The following is a 19,211-nucleotide window of genomic DNA, read 5'->3' as shown; positions in this document are numbered from 1 at the left end:
TGATAACAGCTGATGCACTAGATTTTACCCGCTTTTTGGAAATTCATGTACATGTTTTGCAATATTTGGATGGAAGCAAATCATCAGAGGGAGAATTTAGTGCAAAAAAAACAGCCTCTAGATTTTACTATGAATGGTGCAATGAACAAAAAACAATATTCAGTCGGTTTTTGCCCAACACGAGTAAAAACAAATTGTTGGCAAGAGAGAGGAGAATAACAGGGAGCAAATACACAAAAAGCAACTGAGTGATTTTTGTGGATAGGATATGTTAGCACATTGAGGCAGACTGTTTGCACGTTTGCGCTGATGGAGCTGCTGCACAGGGCTGCAGCAGAAGAGTGTGGTTGTGCTGGACGTGTATGTAACAGTGTGAGCGTGAAACAGGTCGTAATTGAAAAGCAACCTTCCCCTTCCATAACTAAATAAGCTTTTTTAAAAAAACATATATATTGTACATTACAAGCATGTTCAGAGGCATTCATGAACGCTAATGAAAGTTCCTGCAAAAAAAAAAAAAAGAGGTCATCAGATTTCTTCACCCTAAAAATAACTGCGACTGAACAAATAGGTTCAGGTTGTTCTGTGAGGAGACACAGAGCAACAGTTGTGTTTGTGTATTTAGGTCAGCTAGACCAGGCTTCATTTCAGCCATCGAGAAGTAAAAGGCTTCAACGCTTGAATTCAATCAGAGCGTTTCTTTAGTCAGGACGCAGCTGGATGAACAGAGACATCTGTGTGCGTGTGTTTGTGTGTGTGTTTGTGTGTCTTCATATGTGTGTATCATCATTTATGTGCATGCATGTACTAGTACAAGTAACACACAAGAAATTGATATACTGCACATTCCAGCTTTATGTATAGGACAAGCATGCTGTTGTCTTGGGTCCGGTTGCCTCTACTGAACTGCAGTCAAACTGTATTTCGAGAGATCATAAAAGCGTTTTCTTTCACACGAATAAAAGAAAAAATTATATGTCTAACTTAGACAGGAATATTCAGCCTCTCCTCACAAGAAAAAACGACAGTCTAGGTCTAAAATTCAGCCGGCAAACACAACCTATAGTTATGTTTACGCCATCTAGCGGCCTTAGTAATCATCACGCGAGGAAGTGACGCAGTTCAGATGACGTCAGTATAAGATGACAATTAGGAGGAGGCAGGTTAGGTGGATGGCTAGACAGTTAGATGGACAAAAAGTGCACTTAGCTGCAGGAGACTGCTGCTCGCTTCCCATTTCCAACCGCGAGTCAGGACACTTTTTTTATGTAATGATTGTTGTGGTGTTTACTGTTGCCATGACGACGAAGCTTTTCCTAATCCTAACCAAGTGTTTTTTTGTGCCTAAACCTAACCAGACATTAACCACCACAGCGTTGTCATACCATAAAACATAATTATTTTTTAACAGTGATTTGTAACAGTTTTGGAAAGTGGAATATTACACTGCTATGGGTCGCTCTGGAGCGCAGGTACAGTCGACCTATGTGGTTGTTTAATTATGAGGATGTGTTGGTAATATAGAAAACAGATGCATGAAGCTAATATTTACCACAATACAGGCAACAATGTGTGCTTCTAATATCAGACATTATTATTGTTGTCTGTTAAATCTAATGAAAATTCATCCATTCCTAAACCTCTCGACAGTGTTTATCCGGGTTGCATACACCTCGCTTCACCAGTTTACCAGTCTGTCACTCCCAGTAAGAGACACTGGATCTGTACAGCACTTCAGAGCATGTACTGCCTGCGAGGCTAAACTGAGGGCAGTAAGTGCCATTGGATGGATTTTTTAATAGTGCTGTAACAGTTGATCATTCATATCTTCTTTGTTGCCTTTTCCTCTTGGTTTTCGTCAGCCTTCAGAGAGAAAAGTCAGAGCAGTGATAAGGTTTGCTGAATGTTTTCTTCTGGCTAAGTTGTGTAGGGTGATGATCTAAGTGACAACAATGTCCTATTTTAAAGATCTGAGTGAGGGAAGAAATGTTCAGAGAGGGAAGAAATAACCTGACCGCCAGAACTCTGTAAGTGGGGGGAAAATGGAGACTTGAGATCTAACAGCTGCTATAACCTCACACACACACACACACACACACACACACACACACACACACACACACACACACACACACACACACACACACACACACACAAAGCTACTAGATTAATGGATGTTTCTTTTTAAAAATCAGCTTTCAAGATGATCAACACTGTAATCCATTCCAATGTCAGAACAAATACACAAACAATCTGAGTGACAATAAACTGTGCAATTTAATAAAAGAAAAAAAGTTTAGCTTTAAAAAGGAAACAAACTATTATTCAGTTGATAAAAAAGTATATTTATACTAGAGGAGTAACAGTAGATAAAATTCATGGTTTGTTACGTTTTCGGTACAGCAGAAAAAATAGAAAGGTAGAAAATAACATTTTGGTCTTTTATTTTGAAAATTGTGAACAGCTCTAAGAATAATTGTTCCACATGTCGGAGTAAGTGGATTATTAAACTATTTTGACAGTAATTGTGTGTGTAAAATTTAGTGGCATCTAGCGGTGAGGTTGCAGATTGCCCTCCTCTCACCCTCCCTCTCAAGCGTGTACGGTGGCCACGAAACTTGTGAAAAACACAAAAGTCCCTCTCTAGAGCCACTGATTGGTTTGTCGGTTCTGGGCTACTGTAGAAACGTGGTGGGCTCCATGGAAGAGGACCCGCTCCCTGTGTAGATATAAAGGGCTCATTCTAAGGTAACGAAAACACAATGATTCTTATTTTCATGGGATTATACATTAATTAAAACACACTGCACTTTTTCAGAAAAATGAGTTATTGAATTATCAGATTCATTAAACAAAAGTAGCAAAAGCAACTTAAGAGACAGAGGTCAGCAGAGTGAACTTGAACATATTCTAATCTGTTTCTCATTGTCAGTATAAGCCAAGATGAAAGTTTTTTGTATATCAAAGTGTATGTCTTCATGCAGAATACATAATATAACCTAAAAAGACAAGTGAAGTTGCAAAGGTCTGAGAGATTTGTGTTTGATTTAGCAGTGGAGTGATCAAGCAGTTGACCCAGATGTAGACCGCATATCCCTCTTTAAGATTGTCAGTGAAAACATAGGGTGATCCAGAGATGAAATATTCCACTAGTGGAAATTATATGACTTACTTTTAAATGAAAATAAGCCTAATGAATTGAATTTCAAGAGGCTAATAGTCTAACAAAACGTCTCTGAATTTATCTGGCTCACTAATCCAGACTGTCTCTTAATGAGTGATCAGATCAGATGGTTATATAACAGATGCCCGGCGATGCTTTGCAAAAGATGTTTAAGTAAGCATATGTGTGTGTGTGTGTGTGTGTATGAGCACTGTTTGTGTATGCAGATGGAGGGTATCAGTATGTGAATGTAAAAGAGAGAGAGAGAGAGAGTCGGATCTCTGTCCCGGAGTGAAAGTCAATGTCGGTGCTGTTCTGCTGTAGACGGCTCTGTGTAGTCTCTTTTTTCCACTTTCCACAGAGGAAATGCTTGCCATTTCAACAGGAGACGATCACAAACGGTTTCTCTCACTGAGAGGAGCTCGTCTGCAGAGCCGTTAGCGACTAAATGTTACGGCACACAAACTGAATCTGCTGTTGCTCAGGAGACTGAAAAATTTCTCTTAGCAAATTTATCAGCTTTCCAAAAATACATATTCTCTATCACTATCTATACTGTATATATATCTGTGTTTATCTTTTACACAGCATGTGTAATTGAGATTAGATAATGAAAGACAGTATTGTAACAATTCAGAACTGAAGCATTTCTCATTCTTTGATCATGACGACATTCAGTCAGTCATTGTTATAAAAACATGACATTTCAGTCTAATCAATGTCATGCAGTGAGGTTAGAGGGTCAAACAGATCAAACAGATATATGTTGTTTTTTTTTCATTTCATATCTTACTTGTCAGAGCGTCATGGTTTAAGCCTCTTTTTTTTTTAGTTTACTCACCAGATTTCTTCAAAGTAACAAAAAGACAAACAAAAGTAACCTACAGAGTGCTTGTATTGCATTTTGAAGGACCAGAATTGTTCTTTTATTTTGTAATTTTTGCATCATCTTACAATATTTATCATGTAATTAATCAAAATGACATCAGTTACCTGTTACAAGCTCTTACAGCTCATATAGGCCCTGTTCATACCTGGCATTAAAATGCATCTTGGGTGATCCGATCACAAGTGAACAGCTTCAAGTACAGGTGTGAACGCACCCAAGATGCATGGAGGATGCACTGAGATCGGATCACTCAGACCACGTTCTGAGGTGGTCTGGGCCACATTCTTTTAGCAGTGTCTACGTAAAAAATGTCCTGGACCACATTGAAGGACCGCCTACTCAGCTGACGTCCTCTGCGTAAGCGGAAAGTACGAACTCCTTTGTGTGTTTATTTGCATATAGAGCAAGGACATGAGCTCTGATCACAAGTGCTCACTCAAGACGCACATGGAGATGTTTATAATGCCTGGTGTGAACTGACGTACTGTACTCAGAGTTGTCCACTTATGGTTGGATCGCCTAAGACGCACGTTAATGTTAAGTGTGAACAGGGCCTTTGATTCAATTATCATAAGTAAAATATACTAACGGACACGAGGAGAATGAGAGAGAGAATTTGCTAGGTTTTGTATTTTATTTGAACCAACAGCTATCCTATACTGTATATACTTTTACTTCTTTTGCTATTGAATAAATGCATTTAACTCCCCCCTCCTCCTGTTGCAACTGCTGATTGAGATTTCAACAGAAGATCCTCTCACAATGTTGCTATATTCACTTTTGAATCCTGAATACATTTGCCTTGTTGTGATATATATCATCACAAATGCTGACAAAAATATTGGGAGGATGTGCCGCCTCTCCCTTCATACACACCCTTTCATCAAAGTTACAATTACAACCTGTACAGTGTAAACAAGCCTGACAGGTAGGCCTAGGCGACCATTGACTCTTTTGCTTTCATACACAGAAATATGCAGAAAGTATACACACGGAGAAGAGAATTACAGCATGTTTGACCGTTTCTTACCCTCGAATTTAGATGTGCAAAACTGTGTCTCTTGTGGTGTACGTACCACTTGCTTTTTTTAAAATAACACTCTTCAGTTAAGGGTCAACCAGAGAGAATAAGAAGAGATTTCTACGATGCCGTGAATCTGCAAGTTTTAGAAATGTACCGCTTTCTTTCTTTCTTTCTTTCTTTCTTTCTTTCTTTCTTTCTTTCTTTCTTTCTTTCTTTCTTTCTTTGTGGTGCTTTTGATGCTGATCTGCATCTGCACTATTTTTGAGTGCGGATGCAAATGCAGATTGGGTTGTAGTTCAACATGTGGACACAGGCCTTGGTATGAATGTGTTCTCTGTGACTTGAGACTGCTCCTACCTTTGACCTCCCCCAGCAGTTCGTTGGCGTTCAGGCGGTCAACACGTTCCTTCCAGTCTTTGGAGAGGAGCCTCTCCATGCAGGACGGTTCTACAAAAAAGACCAAAAATAATCACCATCACTTTTGGTGCTCTTTAATATCTTTACACACACACACTTATCAGACATGTGGATGAGGTCTGTGAAGTTCATTAACCAAATTAAGCACAATGTCTTATTCTTGAAATCACAGCTATTCAGATTTGTTGTTTTGAAGTAATATCACAAAGATTTCTGTGTTGTATTTTCAAAAATGCTGCATGTACCATTCTGTTGAGATGAAAGTGCGAATGTATAGGATGATAGAAGAGGGCATTGAAAAAGACGAGACAGAGGGAAAAGGGCAAGAGAGAAAAAAAATTCCCATGGATTGTTACATTTCTAAAAATGTGAACTAGGAATCATTTTCTCCTCCTTCTTCTCCTCAGAAAAAATAAAATAGCAGCAGCCATCCAGCTGACCAAATGAGAATGTCTGCATTGTTCTGAGACGGGGTCTTATTTGTGGCTGTCCTCTTTCTCACAATGTGTCTCATAGCCGCAGGATAATAGACATCAGAGACACATGGTCTCATAAGATTCATAAGGTCTCATTTGTTCAATTTGAGTCCTGCTGTGAACTTTACTTAAACAATGGCAACTTTTCAATTCTTCGCCAGGCAGCTAGCACAGAGACAAACTGGGAGAGAGGGAGAGAGAGAGAGAGAGAGAGAGAGAGAGAGAGAGAGAGATCTGCACGTATGCTAGCATGAGCGACTGTGTGTGCGTGCATGACAGAAAGACAGACAAGAACAAAGCGAATTATCCATTCTGACAGGTATCATTGTTGAAATACATTTACTCAAGGCACTTGTACTTTACTTCAATACATTTCAGAGGGAAGTAGAAGTAGATATAGTTTGTACTCCACTGCATTTATTTGAGAACTATGGTTACTAGTTTACATATAAAACATACTGGTACAAGTATCTCACATAATGTAGACAATATTCAATCATAAGTTTAGCATTGCAACATCCAACAACACTGTTGTAGAGCTAAAACAATTGGTCGAAAATTAATCTGCATCTATTTTGCTAACTGACTAGTCGTTTTTTTAAATCATTTTTTAAGCAGAAGTGCCAAATACTTGCAAGTTGCAGCTTAAATTTGAGGATTTGAAGCTTTTTCTGTGTCATATGTGATAGTAAACTGAATATCTTTGGGTTTTGGACTGTTGGTTGGACAAAATAAGAAACTCTAAGAAATTATAACACGTGTTTTTCTCTATTTTCTGACATTTTATAGACAAAAACGATGAATCGAGAAAATAATCTGCAGATTAATCAATAATGAAAACAATCAGTAGTTGCAGCTCTGCATTGTTGATTGTCTTCTTTGGTCTCTAGATATAGTGAATCCTCTTGGTCCAGGGTTTGTTGAGGTGCACTGTAAGCAGACGAGTTGCTCTTCTTCTTTTGCATTTCTGACAGAGTAGCTACTCAAGGCGTGTTTGCTGCACCCACTGGTTAATAAACATATAATACTGTACACTTTCCATTACCACCATTAACCACATCTGGCCAAAACGACCACAACTGAAATCATAAGGATTATAACTTGGAGTAAAACAGTTGGGTGAACATTTCTTCCACCACTGTTATACATACTGGTATACAGTACCTTGTTAGGTATATAGTACCTGTGTGTCTGCATGTAAAACTGCTCCCTTGTACATACTGTTCATATACTCTTAGAACTGCCTGAGCATATGTGTATAGTCTGGTTTTTGTGTCAGCGGAAGCGCCACAAATGGTGTCATGGTCACACAGAGCCCTTCGCTGAAGCCTCAGTCACCAAGGACGTAAAAAAAAAAAAACCACATACACACACACACACACAAAAAGGAGACATTCTTGGGTGCTGTGTGGAAAACATGCCCCTGAGGGCTTGCCTGATTTAGAATGGTTAAGTCAGACAATAGCTCATTTGTGGTGCCTTTATCCTGACAAAAGGCACTATAGGCATTCATAAGGGCACATGGCCTATTGTGAATGGCTTAATGTTTAGTTTGTGCGTATGGGCCCATTGTGTGGTCATGAGATGCCGTCCGTCAGCCGAGCACAACTTCCTCATTGAGTCCATTAAAGCCTTGCATGTTTACAGTCGGATTATAATTGTTGTAAATAAGCTAATGCAGCCGTCCACATCACATGGGATCAATGTAAACAAAGGGAGGGACAATGGCAGCGAGAGACGGAGTGTGGCAGGGAGCCTCAAGACAAAGAATTAAGTTCAAATCTACAGTAATTTCGGATGGTGATTTCCCATATTTGGATAAAACAGCGGGTATTTCCAGACAGATGGTCGACATTGCAGTAAAATAAGGTAATTAGTACAATTTCCCCACCCTCAGGACAATGGAATCCACCCAGTTTTTTTCTAGATTTAGATTCAGATTCAGATGCATTTTTTATTGTCCTTTGTAGAGAAAAAACTTACTTTCACAGTCTGTACACAAGTAGCACTCAAAACAAGGTATAAACAAACAACAACATCACAACAAAACAAGTCTGTTACAGTGTGTCCAGGCTATTTAAGGCAGTGATAGCTGAGGGCACGAAACTCCTCCCGGAGTTTTTTTTGTTTTTTTGCCAAGTGGTTGTCTGTATCTACAGCCAGAGGTATGAGTGTGAGGTATGAATGAATATTTGGTAGGTAGGCATTTAAAGGGCTACAGTTCTGAAAATTAATGAATATTTGGTAGTGATGATCAGGACTGAAGTGGGGCAATGAGGGGTGGTGAGTTTTTTTGCGGGGGTCAAAGATCAAATCCTTCATCTTGGTGACGTCGAGGAGGAGGTGACTGTCTGTGCATCGCTGAATGAAGTGAACATATTTCTAGTAAGCTGTGACTGAGTCCTTGTCTGTGAGGAGTACGGCTGTGTCATCAGAATAAATTATTTTGTAATGGAGGAGGGGCTAAGACAGTTATTTATTGGACAAGTGGCTCCACCGGACATGTATCTGTGTACATTCAGTTCAATGGGTGATATTTACAGTTGGTGGAGGGGGAAAGCTAAAGGATGGGGTCAGGATGAGAGTATTTTTTCTCATCGCAAGACCTAAAGACGCCGATGTGCGCTCGTTCAGCGGGCCTGGTTTAAAACAAAATTAGGGACTGCAATTTATGGAAGCACTTAAGGAGGAAAATACAACCTGTAATTCCAAGATATATCTGCATAAGTCAACTGTGTGTGTACTCAGATGCACAATTTATACCCCCCGTACCGATAAACAGATCAGACGAGGAGACAGGGGATGTGAGGGGTGAAGTGTAAGTGGGGAGGGGAAGAGGAAGAAGAGAAGAAGAGAGGGATGAGAGAAGATGAGAGGGGGATGTTTTACCCTAGATGGCTCTCTATCTATCCCTGCAACAAAGTCAGGGATCAAGTGCTGTTTAGATTGGAGGGTGGATAAAAATTCCTCGCTGTCCGAACACCGACGCTTTTATCAAGTGAAGGAGAATCACGGAAGACAGATGGGTTGAAAACGAGGAGGGAGAGGGAGGATGGATGGGGTGAGGAGAGAGGGAAGGGTAGATGAAAGGAAGGAAGACGACAATGATGAGGAAGGTGAGTTGAGGGGTATATATGGATCGACCATAAGTATAGTTTTATGAGCAGTAGGAACGAGGAATGAGAGAGAGAGAGGTTTGAAATGTAGTAGGAAGAAGGGAAAAATGAGAATGAAAGAGAATATGAGGAAGAAAGAGGAGAGCTGGAAAAAGTAAGGAGAAAATGGAAAAGCCTCTATTTAAAGGGAAACTTTGGTATTTCTCAACCTGAACCCTATTCCCATCTCTTTGTGTCTAAGTGATTAATGGGGACAACACTTTTTGAAACTGGTAATTATTAAATAAATATACAGCCATGACAGAGTTGGAGAGAAGAGTGCTGGAAGGAGTTTGTTGTGTTGGAGCACAGAAAGCATCGCTTAGTGTTATCTAAAAAAAATGCTCAAAGTCATGGCTTAATATTCAGTTGATTTCGACAACAATTCAACTCTCATGAGATTTCAGAACAAGTCTTCTCCTTGAGCAAGACTTGGTTAGACACAATAACAAACAGGACTGGATCAAGCAAAAATGTGTTATTTCTCTGTACGGTCCTCTCCATAATGTTATCAGACACTTATAATAATAATCTGAGCCTGTCAGTGGCAAAAAACAAGCACTTTTAGTGGACGTACATTGACGGGGCGCTATTGCCCCATCGGATTACATTACAGCCCGTTTCACAGCTGCTGGCTGACGTGCTCTCACTCAATACTGGACCAATTTCAAAAATTGTTGTCCCCATTAGTCACTTAGACACAAAATGATGTGAAAATAGGGTCCAGGTTGAAAAATTTCCCTTTAAGTTCTACTGATGTATTAATACTGATACAGCAAAAGTAGCTCAACAATAAGATTACTGGATATTTTCTGAACTTTAACCCTGAGATCAATTTCTAATTGGTTGTAGAAGATGGTGAAAACACCAACAGGGAAAGACAGAGACAGAGTCAGAGAGGAGATGAGCGAGCAATAAAATGAAGTCGAGGATATAGAGAAGGAAGGAGAAGGAGATAAGAAGTGGCTCAAGAAACAGAGTCGTAGTAAATCAGCACCGAGGCAGCCAGCAAACCATGCAGCGAGTGTTTCAAGTAAACACACTTTTATCACCTGTCCACACGCCATCCTGCCAAGAGACAGTGTTTGGGGTGTTTTACATGAGCCACAGGCAACTTACTGTGTGTGTTGGAGTGTGTGTGTGTGTGTGTGTGTTAGGCAGGCAAGCATTAGCACTCCTAAACAGCCACTGCCAAGAACAACACAGTGTGCCACAGGCTTCCACTCAGTCTGAGTCTCTCTCTCTTTCCCGTCTTTCTGTCTTTCGCTCTGTGTTTCAGTTTCTCGTGAAATTAATTAGAAGCAACAATTTTTGGGGAGAAGCTGTTGGTTCCAGACTTTTTCACCACGATGTATTGTATAAGTTTTTTTTTTAACAATATTCTAACTCTAGGGCCTCCTGGATAATCTAACAATACTACTTCATGTTAAGGTAATTGGTTTTAATTATTTCAACTTTTTTTCTGATTAACTATTATGTCAGTTTGGTAAGGCAGATGGCTTTAAATACTACAATTCCCATCATCCTCAGCTATCGTGCTAAAGAGGAGGAAGCCAGTGCAAGGGTGCGAATTCCACGTTAAACGATACGTTGAAACTAGTTAGTTTGATACTACGGTAAAGTTGTGTTGATGTTTGGTTGCACCACAGAGACGTAAGGTTCATCTTAGCTACACTGGCGTAAAGTCCGCACTAACCAATGTCACATAAAATTACATTTTTACTTTCTGTAGCCAATCAGGGAAAAGCTCTGTTCTTGATGCAGAGTTTATTACCGTGTTGTCAAATTACATAAACAGTTTGGGACAAGGTTGTTGCCTAACACAAATTAGGGCTTTCATACATTAACACTATTCTAATAATAACACTATTGCTATTCCTTCGGTTCATAGACTGTAACTTAGTTACGTTACATCTGTGATAGCACTCTTCATCATCATTGCACTGTAATTAAACACGTTATGATCCTCTCCGAAAATAAAGTACTTGTTGTGACGTCAATCATTGTCTTTATTGTTTTTAATGTACGTTATTTTAGGCTACAACCTGTCATGTTTAACATAGTCGTTAGAGTGCAATAATGATTATTATTATTATTACTCTACATACAGTAGATTTATGTACTTAAATTGTATCACCAAGTAAGTTTTGAAATGATCCTGTAGCAAAATATCTTAGTGCTAGACACACTTGTAAGGACGGACTGACTGAGGGCACCGTTTCCGTCCGTGTCATGTTGCAGGTCTGCTGCCAGCAGGTCGCTAATCCTCTGTATCTCCACTCATGGAAAACGAAAGCGTGAGTATGAATCATAAATCATGAATTAGTCATCATAAATGTCCAAAGGGTGTAATCTATCACGGAGAATGCGTCACTGACGCAAAACAGCCAGTATAATTCACTCCTCCTCATCCTCCAAGTTATCCCACCTTTCAAAACCATGCGCCATGCCAAACGCTAAGCCAAGCGTGCCAACCGCTACTTTACGGAGGACTTTACACCTACTACGGGCTAGGTGTAAGATTTAAGTTGTAACTTATGCCTACGTTGGAACTATTTCAACTGGTGCAACCCTCAAAATGTAAGTATCGTGTAAACTCTACATTGAAACTAGGCTACGTTTGAACTTACGCACAGCTGGTGCAACAGGCTGAAGAGCTATAGCAAGTTCAAAACACTATATTGTTTGTTGCCATAATTGCCAGAATGTTCAAGTGATTTAAACTGATAAAAAAGTGCTTTAAACTTAACTGGGTTTCTACAGAAGAATTGCAGAACTGTAGAATTGTTTCCTTCCACTTAGCACTGCACAGAACAGATTTTAAGCTCAGTAACTGGATGCTTCATGTCTGTACGCTAAAAATGAAGTTAGTGCCAGGAGGTGATTAGAAGATCGGAAGCCAAGAGAAACAGCTAGTTTGCTGAACAGCAACTCTAAAGCTCACTAGTTAACACGTTGTATCTGGTTTGTTTAATCCTTACATAAACAAAAATGTAAAAACAACAAGTTGTGGTTTCATGGAAAGTGGTGGAACTATTGGCCGGCCAAGTGACTTCCTGGAGTCTCCACTGGATGCATGGCAGCCACACAGTGACAACAAGACTCCAGGACCTCACCGAGTCCAGAAAAAAAAGCTAATAATTATATTTCCCTTAATATGAAACTATTCCTTAAACTTATATTTTCTAACACACTTGCTCATCCTTTGCAACAGATGATTCAAGTAAGAAAGTTTCATGTTCACCCAAAAGCTTTGGAGGTGCTCCAACTGCTAGTCATCTAACATTGTACACGGTAGAAAAAGATTCGGACTTTCACTCCCAGAATCCTTAAAAAGTTACTCCTACCTCTCCCACATCTCTATTACGGCATATAAAAGTATTATAGTTGCTTGCAGTGGAAAAGCTTTTTGTCTTTGGAGCTTGGTTCAGTCTCACACAGCTGAAAAACGTTCATCACACTTTCTGTGAAAAATCGTGTTATTTTTTACACCAAGACAAGTCTCCATTGTGGTTGTATGGTCATTATTTAGGTTGGGTTTTTGGTTTTTCAGTGTTTCTCTTCAGGTAAAAGCATGAAATATGACCTTCATTTGATTACATTAATGAACAATAACACTGCTCGAGAGAGACTTTCCATTTGTTTCCTGACATGCAGTAGGTCTACATTCAGGAAGGCAGTTAATTTGCTTTATAGAAGAATATTTAATACACATTTTATATTTGATGACATTTCGAAAGTTCCCTTATAAATCACTTGACATTTGGATGAAAACATAGCGTCTCTTTCACTCTCTCTCACACACAATGTACGGTGCCAGAGCTCAGAAACTCTTAAGTCTGCAGTCGAGCGCCAAGGTAAAGAGAAAAAAAAAACATTAATCTGAAAAATTAGTTAATGTTAAAAATAACAAAGGCCAATGTTCTAGTGGGTGCTTGATGTTTGTGTAACACACCCACGGCTGAAAAAACAATTTCGCGTCTTCACTTCACTACTGAACGTGTGTAAATGGAAGCTGACAGCTACACTTTGCACTTCCAAATTTATGTCAGTGGTGTGACTTCAGCTGCAGACCCCACAGCATCAGAGAGAGAGAGAGAAGTAAGAAAGAAAGAAAGAAAGAAAGAAAGAAAGAAAGAAAGAAAGAAAGAAAGAAAGAAAGAAAAGTCCTTCGTTTTCTTACACTAAGCTGTATATTTCTACAGCAACTAAGAAACCTCTTCTTATTCTTGCTGCTTGACCCACTGTTATTTGAAAAAAAGGAAGTTTTATATGTATACCACATGAAAGAAAGAAAAAAAAAAGAAAGAAACTGAAAAAGCAGAAAGATAAAATACAGAAAAAGGTTGAAGAGAGCGATGGAAACAAAGACAGGAAGGAGGGGGGGGGGGGGGGGGGTTGACAGACAACAGTATTAAGAAAAGAAAAGGAACGAGATAGACAAATACGTAGAAAGATACAGAGATAGAGATAGAGCGAGAGCAATGGATAGAGTGAAAGAGAGAAATAGAGCAAGAGAGGCACAGAGAGAGCAGCTGTCCTAACAGCTGGCCAGCAGGATTGATGTCTCAGTGAAATAAAACTCAACATATGTCCAAACATGAGGAGACAGGCCAGCCAGAAGGAGGAAACACACACATACAGACACCGATATGAGAATACTAGTGCACTCTGAAGCAGTTGAATATGAACATGCACCACACACACACACACACACACACACACACACCAATTAAAGAATACCAGTACACTGCTGAGACATTTAATTGCACAGAGAGAGTTTATAACACACACACATAGACACACACACACACACACACACACACACACACACAGCCATTAGCCTAGCACTGTTCACTCAGTGTTGTAAAACCATTAAACTGCAGAGTGGTTAGCCCGGCTGCGTGTTAGCACGGTGTCCATTTCACACACACTATTTTCATCTGTCAGATGACACCCAGACTCGCTTGTTGCAGAACATGGCCTGAGAAAGCAGCCGCCCCTCCTGGATTGGGGGGGTGGGAGGTTCTGAAGGATAGTAGCCCTGTGTAACCTTCTTTTCATATCATCAACCCCCCTCACACAGAAACACACACACACGCATACAGACATTCTTGTGCTTATTGTGAAGTGATATGCCCAGTCTGACAGAGAGGACCACCTGTAAAAAGCCATGTGTTAGCTTTGCATGTGCTGCAGTCATAATTCTAATGTTAAGATGATCCTATAATTCATGTTGATTTATAATACTGTGTGTGCAACAACCGCAAGAAAAAAAAAAGGTTTTATCACAATTGATGCAACAAAATATTTCTCTGACAAAAGAATGTTGAAAGAATGTATAAGAAGCAATAAAGAGAGGAGAGAGATTGCAGAGTTGCCGATTATTCTCTCAATAAATCAATCAATCTTCTGGTCTATGAAATGTGAGAAAACAGGGGAAATGTTCCCAGAGCCCAAAATGACATGTTTAGATTAATTTTTGGTCCGTCCAACAGTCCAATCCCCAAAGATATTCAGTTTAACACCATAGAAGACAGAAAAAAAACAGTGAATTCAGTGAATTTTTGCTCTTTATGAAAAAATGTCTTATCGAAATTGTTGTTGTTAATTAATTTTCTGTCAGTCAAGTAATAAATTAATAATTTCTGTCAACAAAAGCATGTAATCCTTACAAAAATCATGATGCAGAAGCAGCCTGTAGGTCATCTAAAAGTACTTGTGACTTTTGACCTTAGACACATACAAAAAAATTTAATGACTGCATTTTCAAGCAGCAGCATTGCACTGGGTTGGGCTTCGCTTCCCACTGGTGACACCCGATGTCAAAAATGTCCCGACTCCCAGCTGCGTAAAGTACTTTATGTGATATAAAGTGGCCGCACGGCCGAAGATGACAGGTCCAAACCCTGCAGCACTGAATTACACAAAGGATAGTATTTCTGCTCAAGGTGTGAGCCTAATACTAGAAAAACCCTGCTGTTGATCCGTGCTGTACAGCCAGAGAGGTCAGGCCTGCCCTGCATTACAGCAATGATATCAACAACCAGTCTGTTGGGAAACCACAGGATTTGCTGAATGATTGAGCTGCATTACTGATAAAAATAAAATCCCAGATGTTAAAATGTCAAATGCGTTGTTCCTCCAATCTGAATTTAGGGTGGTACAACACTTACAGGAGATGACTTATTACTGACGCATTTCATTACACTATTCTTAAATATCAGTGGTTTTACGTAGGAATCAAAGACAGTGTTTTTCCGATATTTTCAAACTTCTCCACCTTAGTTCTTTTTGTGTAAGAACAATCATGCACAAATGACTGATGAGCTCTAAAATCTGTACAGGCTTGGGCGTATGATTCACCACAGCAGCACTAGGCGTAAATGGTCATGTTGATAAATAGAAATGACCTTTTTCACTAAGAGCAAAGTTTTTATGTGGGGTTTTTTCTTTTTTTGTAATACAAAGGAAGTAGAGTTTTTGGAATGCTCTTATTTAGTCTGGATAGACAAAAGTTTGCAGGATGATGTAATTTTTGCAAAACCAATTAACTTGAATACATTCGGGTGGTGTAGTTTCTCCACTCTATCATGCTATGAGAAGTTTACATCTCTACTCTTGGATAAACTAAAAAAAAAAAACTGAAACAGGGTGCAAAATTGTTTCTTTGTCAAACGCACGCTTCCAAAACATCAGTTCAAGACCCAAGCTTCTGGTTCCACTTTAGGCATGATATATGAAACCCTACCCTACTTAGCACACAGACATACGCACATACATACACACACGGCGCGATGTGGTGGTTCAGACACAATAGAAACGTTGTTTTGGGTCGGGCCCTCAGGGGAACTGATGTGGGTGGAGCCAGTGGTTTGGGTCACAGAGGGGAGATGAGGGGGTTCAGGGAGCCAAATATCAGCGAGGGGAGGGGGGGGTGGGGGGGGCCAGAGGTGAATGTGGGCCGAGTTTACAACTGCTCCACAGCTGACCAAAGAGGAAGAAAGGCAAGTGGATCCAACATGAATGCCTGGACCCCATATCACCCCCCCCCCCCCCCAACATCCCCCAATAACTTGCTCTCAGTACTGTTGTTGAAGTTTCAGACATTTTGTAGAAATGAGTGAAATTATCTCATAACAAGACAGGATAAATAAAATCATTTCACTTTTATATGGCTCATAATTTTTCTGTTTTTCACAGGGCGCTGCTTATAAACGTTTCCACGTGTCACAATTGTGCTGTGTTTCCTGCTCCTAGCAGACAAATTTTCATCATAATTTATGGTTAAGTTAGCAGTTCCAAGTTAACAGTTCAAATCATGTGTTCACTATCAGGAAGAGAGGACAAAAATGTAGAGAAAATACAAAAGAGCTTGTGATTATGCACCAGAGTGAAAATTATTTAACCTCTGTGGCAGATTTTTTTTTTTTACTTGTTTTACCAACATTTTTGGACGAATGATATGCTAAAACAGAGACGCAATATATATATATATATATATATATATATATATATCGAAGCCATGTGTTTGAGGGTTCACTGGAGACAAACAGTTGTCATCACAGTTTGCATTGAAACAGACTGAAAGTCCACATCTTTGAAGAGCCGTGTCAAACACACTCCACTGGTTTCAAACATGATCTCTCTTGGCTATGACACACGCCGTTTCTTTTTTCATTACAATTATATCATGTTGGTCTTTGCCAGATGTTGAATTATCAGGTGAATAATTTGCCATTTCATTGAAATTCTAGTAAAAAAAGGAGGACTTGATAAAATCACTATTTAATCTGATTCTTTTGGATGACATTCAAAAGTGTTCCGGCAAACCACATTGCATCCACTCGTACCATATGCTGGCTGGCCCGCAGCCAAACTGAGCAGGAGAAGGCTACCAGGCATATCCCACTGACTGTATTTGTAGTCAAGACCCACAGGCTGTGGCTGATCATTAGTAAAGAGATCCCTATCAATTACAGGGGAAGAGATTGAAACTAACCACAAGAAGTCCAGGGGGAGTTGGCCTGTTGGCAGAGACGAGGAGAGCAGTACTGACCACCGAATGCAGCTATAAGTAGATTAAAAGTTCAAGATTTAAAATTAAATAAATGTTTCGATCAAATAAAGCCTTTCTACACACTGCCCTGTTGCCCCTAATACGGCTAGATGGGACAGTACTTTGTCCACCGGTGTCTCAAATGCTAATCTACACACACACACGCACACACAGACAGACACACACAGACAAAGCTTCTACCTGCACACAATCACAGCTCAAGCCGTCAATCCCATAGAAGAAGGCAAACATAGTGCCAGAGCCAAGACCTTGTTAATTAGCCAATAAGCTTAACTCTCGGGCCCGACCCAACTTGCCTGTTAAGCTGTCATCACAACTACTTCCACCTGAGTGTATGAATCATAAGCCCTCACACACGCAGACACACACACACACACACATACAAACAGATTAGGCACACACAGGGCTCACAGGCCTCGCTTAAAGTTCGGTCATGCACTCTGGCTTCATTTGTAGCTTAGTTGAAAAAGCCTACAGATGATTTAACCTGGGCTGCAGGCCTGGGCGAGTAACTAAGCGGCTGATTGGAAGAAAGATCCATTTGTTCCCCTGTAACAAAAAGAGGAAACCCACAGCTGTTTTATTTCAGATAGCACAGGTGTTGACAAATACATGGACGTACACAAGTCCAGGATGCACATCATTACTCATCTCTCCCAACCCAACTAGCTAGACCCCCTCCGGAGAAGAACATACTTTCCACAGTTTGAGTGGCGGTAACAGCAGAGATGTTGAAACAGGCTTTCAGCGCTGAGAGAGAACAAAGCGAAGCCGGGCAGAATGTCTGTATTGTCACAGAGGAGCAGGGTTAGAGGAAGGCTTGGCCTCACTCTGACCTCTTCTTCCAGCTGGGGAAGCCATTATATGGGTGATTGGGTGCCCAGCTCTGGCCTGGCCTCAACTCAATGACACAGTGCAGACTCCTCCAAACTGGACAACACAGGCTTACCACACAGTACATGAACAAGGCTCATAAAACAGTAACTGCACCAGAAGCTGCAAGAGGTCACAAGACAGCGTAGTTGGAAGCACTCAGAGAACAGCAAACTTGTTTCCTCCTCCTACATATTGACTACACTGTCAAGAGGTTCACAGTGTAATTTATTTGTTGGATTTAATTAAGATACAGTGGCTTTAATGAAGTGTTTTAAAGACCGCAAAACATCCTTGTTTATTATTTTTTTTAGTTTAACACTAAAAACTCAGCTAATCTGGCTCATCAGGACTGTGTGGGTGTGGTTTGACAACATTTGATTGACGGTGACCTGCCAACATCTGCAAACAGCCCCGTAACTCTCATCAGAGTTTGATTTAAATGCTGCTAAATTCTGATTGTTGCACCTTTTTCAACCATACCCCTCCCGTTTCAAGCCAGTAGGAAGAACTCAAATTGACAAAAACACAAATTAAGTAAATGTCTCATGTGAAATAACTAAAACTCATTTTTGGTGAGGAGATATTTTGCATTCATGTTGGATCCAATCTCTCATTATAAGGATCTGGTTGAAAAAATATGTTTTCAGGGCCTTTAATAGTGCATTGCTTCTCTAATAATTGTAAGGTTGTGATATTTCCTGTCTCCATATGATGTATGGGGCAGTTGATGTAGTCCAGAAATGTGAAATTATACCATTGGTCTGGGTTTTTATGTATATCCAGTGTATGCCATCCAGTAGGTTCTAAATGTGCTGTTTTCAGCTAAATATGGTGCATATCTACAATAGATAAATATAATGATAAGGATGTGTGGCTCTCGTGCAATGGATTCGATTAGGTTAGAAAATGTCCATGTCTATTCAGACTGATGGGTAACTGTCAAGCTGCCTGTCAACACTGTGAATGTTCAGTGATCATAAAAAAAACATGAGAGCAACGTCCCATCCAATATATGACACTGCCTGACTTGAAGCCTTTTTTTCCATCCAGTCAGTCTTTATACTTTTATCTCAGACTGTGGGGGAAAAAAACAGATGTGCTGTTCTTCATTTGTCACACTTAGGAGAAGAT

The 19,211-nt window shown here is 40.0% G+C and overlaps 1 protein-coding gene across 4 annotated transcripts in view; it reads right to left on the bottom strand.

Moving 5' to 3' along the window:
* Window positions 1–19,211, bottom strand: part of LOC137183450 (transcription factor SOX-6-like) — a 115,058-nt gene that overhangs the window by 47,365 nt on the left and 48,482 nt on the right. For all 4 annotated transcript variants that reach the window (XM_067590520.1, XM_067590523.1, XM_067590522.1 and 1 more), the window contains one exon: window positions 5,434–5,523. In XM_067590520.1, coding sequence (XP_067446621.1) covers window positions 5,434–5,523 — 90 coding nt within the window. The remainder of the gene's footprint in view (window positions 1–5,433; window positions 5,524–19,211) is intronic.

This window comes from Thunnus thynnus, chromosome 5 (assembly GCF_963924715.1).
Source record: "Thunnus thynnus chromosome 5, fThuThy2.1, whole genome shotgun sequence".
NCBI lineage: Eukaryota > Metazoa > Chordata > Actinopteri > Scombriformes > Scombridae > Thunnus > Thunnus thynnus.
This window is presented reverse-complemented; position numbering and strand designations above follow the sequence as displayed.